The sequence below is a fragment of the Silene latifolia genome, chromosome Y, assembly GCF_048544455.1.
Source record: "Silene latifolia isolate original U9 population chromosome Y, ASM4854445v1, whole genome shotgun sequence".
In the NCBI taxonomy this organism is placed as follows: Eukaryota; Viridiplantae; Streptophyta; class Magnoliopsida; order Caryophyllales; family Caryophyllaceae; genus Silene; species Silene latifolia.
Window position 1 is genome coordinate 51269469 of NC_133538.1, and position 7332 is coordinate 51276800.

General features: G+C 35.5%; 1 protein-coding gene across 1 annotated transcript; it reads right to left on the reverse strand.

The window, feature by feature from the left end:
- Nucleotides 1-4670: 4670 nt before the first annotated feature.
- Nucleotides 4671-6581, reverse strand: LOC141628020 (protein FAR1-RELATED SEQUENCE 5-like). The gene is made up of 2 exons (XM_074441209.1): nucleotides 5221-6581; nucleotides 4671-5112 (listed from the first exon to the last, which is right to left on the reverse strand). Exons 1-2 carry the CDS (start codon nucleotides 6579-6581, stop codon nucleotides 4671-4673), a joined length of 1803 nt encoding a protein of 600 aa, XP_074297310.1.
- Between the last annotated feature and the right edge of the window lie 751 nt (nucleotides 6582-7332).

The following is a 7332-nucleotide window of genomic DNA, read 5'->3' on the forward strand; positions in this document are numbered from 1 at the left end:
ACAAATTTAATTTATTTCTTGATAGTAGTTGGTAGTATCTAACATAGCTTTTTCCGAAAAAATGGCAGGGTGTTAAAGTGTATTCTGAAAAAAAAAAAAAAAAAGAATTGCATTAGTTGCCCCTATCCTAAATGAAATATATGCCTAATAATGCAAGAACTATTGATAAGGTAATCTGAGTACTAACAAATCAGTGGTTATAAATTGTATATCAATTCAGTTTCACATGTTATGTGACATCCGTTAATTGATGTTGCAAGTGTTTTGGACAATTGGTAATAAAGACAATGATCATTGGTATGCTTTACTCTCTTATATGAACAAAAGGAAAAATTATATATTAGATTCACTTAAGCCAAAAACGAGAAGTAAACAGTTTCGAGAGCGAAATGAATATGTGGAAGAAATTGTAAGTTTTTTCTTAATTAGCGGCTTTTCTTATTAGATTAACTTGCAGCGCTCTATCAAGTTAATCTGTCAATTTTATGAACATACACAAGCATATGATGCTCGTAACTCTTGAGACCATTATCATGTCAGGTCTACAATGTTGCAAATATCCTCGCCAATAAACCTGGGTATGGACAACTGAATCAGATGGTCTTGTTTACAAATGTCGATTTCGATGTCCCTCGGCAAGACAATGTGTTAGTTTCCGACTACATTATTTTTTTTTCCATAGCAAAATTTATTCACAGCACTATAAGATCTAATTATATGTTTTTGAGCAGGCATGACTGTGGGTTATTTGTTATTAAGTTTTTAGAAGCTGTAACAACTGATGAGACTTTATTGAGAAACAAGAAGCACTACAAGGTTTGAATTAAATTAATTCAATGTTACATCTTATGTAACATTCTATATGAAATTGAAACTAATCAGATTTTTTATTTTTTTTTTTTTTTTGCAGGATATGGCTGCTTATCGAGAGTATATTATGCTTGAACTTTTAAAATGGGATAAGAATAAAGTAAAGGTAATATTTTGATGAGTGTATATTTAATAGTCCTCTTTTTAATTGACCTAGCCCCATAACACTATGGCACCCATTTAGACACTTTCTTATGATTTGCTTTTTACCCATACAGGTCTTCACATGAGGTTGAATTTCAAGGTTGCGTTTGATGAATGTTAAAATAACAAATTCATGTCTTCACATGAGGTGGAAGGAAGAAATTTGTCAAAGCCTTGTTATAGAAACTTTAACGATTAATGTCTTTAATGTTCCAAGTTTTTCTGGTTTACGACTGGTTCATATGTTTGATGTGGACTTTTTTGTATTTAACATTGAACGTTAAGTGGCCACTGTTAAAATATGACTGGTTCTGGCCTTCTAGATGTGTGATTTATGACTTCATTCGCAAACTAGTATTATGATTCCTTTGCACGCCCAATGATAACGCTTTTAGCCTATACGCTTTGTAAAAACTTTTTAAAGTTATGTTGTTGATATTCTAACGAAAGTCCTTTGGTTGCGGTCTCATTTTTCTTTATTCCTGAACTTTAGGCTTATCCTAAAGAGAATATAGATGAAATATTATTTTATGCGTAGCGGGCCGTCTAAACCAATCCTAAACCCTTTCACGTCCCACTTTAAGGAGGGGTTTTACGCACTAGATACTTGTTTAGCTACTAGGTACGTTTCACAAGGGACCTCGGTTCATTTTAAAATGTATAGTAGGTACGCTTCTTCAGAAATGCCCCTTTACGATAATAAGGGAAAGGTTTTAGGGTTAGGGGGCCGCCTAAACCAACCCTAAACCCTTTCCCGTCTTGCTTTAAGGAGGGGTTTTATGCACTAGATACGTGTTTATCTACTAGTTACCTTTCAAAAGAGTCATAGGTTCATTTTAAATGTATATTAGGTACATTTCTTCTGAAAGCCCCTTTTCCGATAATAAGGGAAAGGTTTTAGGGTTGGATTACACGGATCAGCGTAGCTGGCCGCCTAAATCAATCCTAAACCCTTTCCCGTCCCACTTTAAGGAGAGGTTTTATGCGCTAGATATGTCTTTACTTACTAGGTACGTTTCAAAAGGGTCCTACGTTCATTTTAAATGATAGTAGGTACATTTCTTCCGAATGACTCCTTTCCGTTAATAAGAAAAAGGGTTTAGGGTTGGGTTAAGCGGTTCCGCGGTAGCGGTCTGCCTAATCCAACCCTAAACCCTTTTCCGTCCCACTTTAAGGACGGGTTTTATGCACTAGATACGTCTTTAGTTACTAGGTATGTTTCAAAAGAGTAATGGATACATTTTGAATGTATAGTACGTACGTTTCTTCATGTATGTATAGTAGGTACGTTTTATGCACTAGATACGTCTTTACCTACTAGATACGTTTCAAAAGAGTCCTAATTTCATTTTAAATGTATAGTAGGTACGTTTCTTCCAAATGCGTCCTTTTCGATAATAAGGGAAAGGGTTTAGGGTTGGTTTAGGAGGCTCCGAATGACCCTTTTCGATTATAAGGGAAAGGGTTTAGAGTTGTATTAAGAAGCTCTGCAGAGCGGGCCTCCTAAACCAACCCTAAACCCTTTTCCCGTCCCACTTTCAGGAGGGGTTTTATGCACTAGATACGTCTTCACCTACTAGGTACATTTCAAAAGAGTCCTAGGTTCATATAAAATGTATAGTAAGTGTTGGAGTTAGTGTCCTCCACAATAGTGCGTTTACATAATAAATCTCATTAATGGAATATCATCAGATATTTAATTATTTGATCCTCGTCAGTTGATTAACGTAAATCGATAACGGTTGGCTGACTAGAGTTTGACGTTATTGTCGTGAGACGGCGGTGATCAACTGACCCCTATCGGTCACACCTATAGGAACGAACCCCAATAGACAACTATTTAATTGTATGAGATACAATTTATTTAGTCCCTTGATTTGTAGACTAAAAGGTTAGTCAATTATTTTAAGAGAGAATTCGAGTTGCGAACTCGAGGAAAGACAGTTATTATTTAATTATGTGATAACTGAATAATAAATTTTGGGAGACGGGTTTTAGTTAATTAATTGTTAATTCACTAAAATTGTACTAATTAATTAATTTGATTAATATTAGTACGTAAATAATATGTGTAGTGGTACACATATATTTACGGAGTGATTTGGACGAATTAGTTATGGAAGTATTTAAACATAAAACGATGTTTAAATAAAATTTACAAGTATTTGTGCGACAAATATAAGAACCAACATGGACCCGTAAATGGGCAAGTGGACCGTTTAAAATAGAGTGTTGTGGATGATTAGGAACACAATCATTTCACTTTACTTGTGATACTTCCACAAGTTATCTTATAATTATGTTTTACATGTGGATGAAAGATTGATAAATATAAGACAATTACCACACTCCACTACCACCTTCCCACCCAGTTTTCCTCCTCTATTAATAACCAATTTTTGTCATTTTTACTAGCTAGCTCATTCATGTGTTTTGCATGTGAAGAAAACTACTCATCTCTCTAAAATAATTATCATAACTTACTAAGATTGTTAGTATACAAATATTATTACTAAGAGTGTTAGTAGTATATAGAAATATAATCAAGGGAATATTTTTAACAAGTTTCTAGTACAAATACTTGTTAGATTATTAGGTAGAGTTCTTGGGTGCATCTTGAAGGAGATCATCTCTTTGAAGATTTGTAAGGAGGATCATCCATATGTTATAAGCTCAAGAACAAACTAGGAAGGTGAACTAGTTTGTGCCCATTTTACCACAAAATCAATGTAAGGAAATTGTTTTTCCTTATACTTTCATTTTTATGCTTTCATATTAGCATGCATGTTACATAGATCACTTAAATGACAAATTATAAGATAATTTAATTTTTATTAGAGAGTCTAATATGAATCTATGATCTTTCAGTAGGTATGTTTCTTCCGAATTCCACCTTTCCGATAATTAGGGAAAGGGTTTAGGGTTGGATTAGGCGGCTCAGCGGTAGCCAGCTGCCTAATCCAACCTTAAACCCTTTAGGGTTAGATTAGGCGGCTCAGCGGTAGCGGGCCGCCTAATCCAACCCTAAACCCTTTCCTATTCCAATTTAAGGAGGGGTTTTATGCACTAGATACGTCATTAACTACTAGGTACATTTCAAAAGAGTGCTAGGTTCATTTTAAATGTATAGTAGGTTTGTTTCTTCCGAATGACCCCTTTCCGATAATAAAGGAAAGGGTTTAGGGTTGGCGGATCCGAAACAATATTTGGCTTGAACGAGCCAACTACCCAAACTAACTAGACCCAGAAATACCTGTTTGACGGTTCTTGGCACAGCTACATATTTGGCTTCACTAAAAATCCATGAAATGAAGAAACATTATGAAAGACAAAAGCATACTAGGAGCAATGGAGCACAAAATAAAAAGTTTCATGGTTCATGTAACACGAAATAAAAAGCTTCCTCCTACATTTGGACATACACATATTTAAATCCATTTAGTTACAACAGTTGACCATGTAGTACGGCTGTTACACCCATCTGGATACAATTGATGCGCATCTTAAACCACAACTGTTTCATTGCTAATACCTATATCATCAGATCATGTAAAATACTATTAGTACTTTGTACATTGGCCCTCCTCAACTAATATGTAAATTAAAAAAAAAAACAAGCAAATAACGACTTGACTAAGGGATTACTTGTGAGCAAGTTAACTCGGACAACTTCTACTATCATGGTGTGCCATTTCCCCATAAGCACGAGATTTCCTTATAGGCTTATCGTGCTCCTCCATTGCCATTTCTTTGTCAGAATTCATCCTTCGTCCTGATACCTTACTTTTTGCTTGATTTGGATGTAGAATATGAGCTTTAGTACGTATTTTAGCGCCAAGAAGTGTCTCCATTTGAGTTTTCTTGCTTTTTGACTTCTTGCTACCACTTGAAAGCAACAACTTCTCATTGAAACTCTGAAGCAATATGAGTAACTCTCTCTCCTTCTCCTCATCATCCTTCACAAGTGACACTGAAGTGAATACCTCTGACCATAACTCACATATATTGTTTTCTCTTGTGTCAATTGACCCACAATCAGCTTCTAAGGATGTCCCTACATCATTAAAGATACGACGAAATATTGCACAATTGCTCCACCTGGTCAATAGATATTCAGAAGGTATTTCAACAAACCCCTTGTTATGCAACACCCATACACAATGTCTACAAAGTACCCCAACTCTCTAAAATCTCTTGCATGAACACATAAATGTTTTCCCACCAAAATCGACAGCATAGACTTTCTTGCTCTCTTGATCCATAAAAAATAAATGCTCTAGGTCACCTTCTTTCGTGCTTCTGTTGGCTTCATTACAAGAGTAGCATGCACCTTTCAATACTTCTTGAAATTCATAAAACACGGTTGGTGTGTAAAATTCAGCACATTTCTTTTCTATAGAAAGGGGAGTTGACAAGATAGGAGAGGAGTTTTTAGAATCAGTAGTTAACTTAGAATGCTTCCAGCGTTGAGCATCCATTGTGAAGTGGAAGCGTATCCAAAACTGAACAAGTGATAGGTTGGGGTTGGTGATGTTGCCGAAGAAACTATTCTCGGATTCCGACCTTGAAGTTGTCCTCATAAACCCACTCATATAAGTGTCCCGAAAATACGCAGGAATCCATAAATTGCGGTCGTCAAACATGGATTTCAGCCACTCATTTCCAGTCAAATCATGTTTTTCAATCATTGAAAACCAGCTCGACTCAAATTGAGTTGACTCGATATCTTCATTCCAAACGATATAATTTATTTCTTTTAGAAAGTGTGTGTCTTTGTAAATGGTTGAACCAGCCTTATCTGGCAATTTTTTCATGATATGCCACATAAAGAATCTGTTTTGTGTGTTGCCTGAAAACACATTTTTTACCCCTTCTTTAATACCTTGACATTGGTCAGTAATTAGAGCTATATGATAACACCCACCCATTGCCTTCATAAAATTGTCAAAAAGCCAGATAAAAGACTCTTCATTCTCTCGCATTATCAAACCAGCCGCAAAAGTGACACATTTTTTATGGTTGTCAACACCCGTAATAGGACAAAACACTATACGATATTCGTTAAAATCGAATTTGGTGTCAAAAGACACAGAATCGCCAAAGAGCGCATATTTCTTCATTGCAATTGGATTAGCCCAAAAAACCTTAGTGAGTCTTTTTTCCTCGTTAACATCAAAATCGAAATAAAATGAGGGACACGTAGCTCTTTTTTGCATGAAGCCCTCTATCAGCATTTCCGCATCATACTCTTTGATAAATTTTTTTACATCCCTTGAAAAATTCTTAAAATATTCTAAGGACGCCCCTACATTTTTATATCCCCTAACATACTCTTTGAATATTCGAAATGTCTTCACAGACCCCTGGTTAACATGTGAGTTATCTATTATCATTTTCTTATGCACAAGGTTGAGCTTCCTACATGACATTAGGTGAATCATTGTGGCTGGAGTTACCATTGCATGTGAGTGCGCCTCAATAAAATTATACACCTCGTACTTACCCAAAGGAAGCCTCCTAAAACTAATCCCTGCAGTACACCCAACTCTTGTTATTTCCCTCCACATTTTTTTCCCATCGTGCTTGCTATTACCTCTCTTGTTACACACAGAGTGCTTGTGTGTAATAACTCCTTTGACCATTTTAGTTGAATCCAATCTCGGACTAATGCCACAAGCTTTGGCATATGCTTTGTAAAAAGCCAAGCCTTACTCCAATTTTTCAAATATCATTCCACCAAATGGTTTAAGCTCTTCCGAACAATGAGCCACTCCATGAATCTCACTACTAGCAACAACTTTCGGGCTATCTAGAGCACACAAATTAACAACAATTACTTATAAATTGTCTTCTTCCTTCACATTAGCAAAATGCAATCAATAACGAAATGATTTACCTGGCACATCATTCACTAATAATTGATCTGGACAATTAGTAACCAATAATATATCACCTGCTGGATTTGTTGAACAAGTTATGTCATTAGTATCACCAACTATAGCTGCACGAAATAATGAATGACCAAATGAGCACTTATTCGCTAATAATTTTGAAATATGATGATTGTCCTAGCTCTAACTAATATATGAATCAAAATGCAATATGTATGGGTACACATATCTCTCATCTTAGATACACTCCTTTAGGTCAGAAGATACGCGCCTTCATATACACACCTTTAGGTACTAATAATTTCGTTTCTATGTGATCTAGCTATATCTAACATATGTAATTATCCTCCATATCCCCTGCACCCAGTAAACCAAACATTTCAACAAACACAACATTTAAACAAATGCAATGAAAACTTGAAACAAT

Excerpts from the sequence above, each read along its gene's own strand:
- LOC141628020 (XM_074441209.1), bottom strand. The coding sequence starts at position 6,581 with ATGTGGAGGGAAATAACAAGAGTTGGGTGTACTGCAGGGATTAGTTTT. Across the intron at positions 5,113-5,220 it reads TTTGGTGGGAAAACATTTAT|GTGGAGCAATTGTGCAATAT; the intron begins GTGTTCATGCAA and ends TCTATTGACCAG.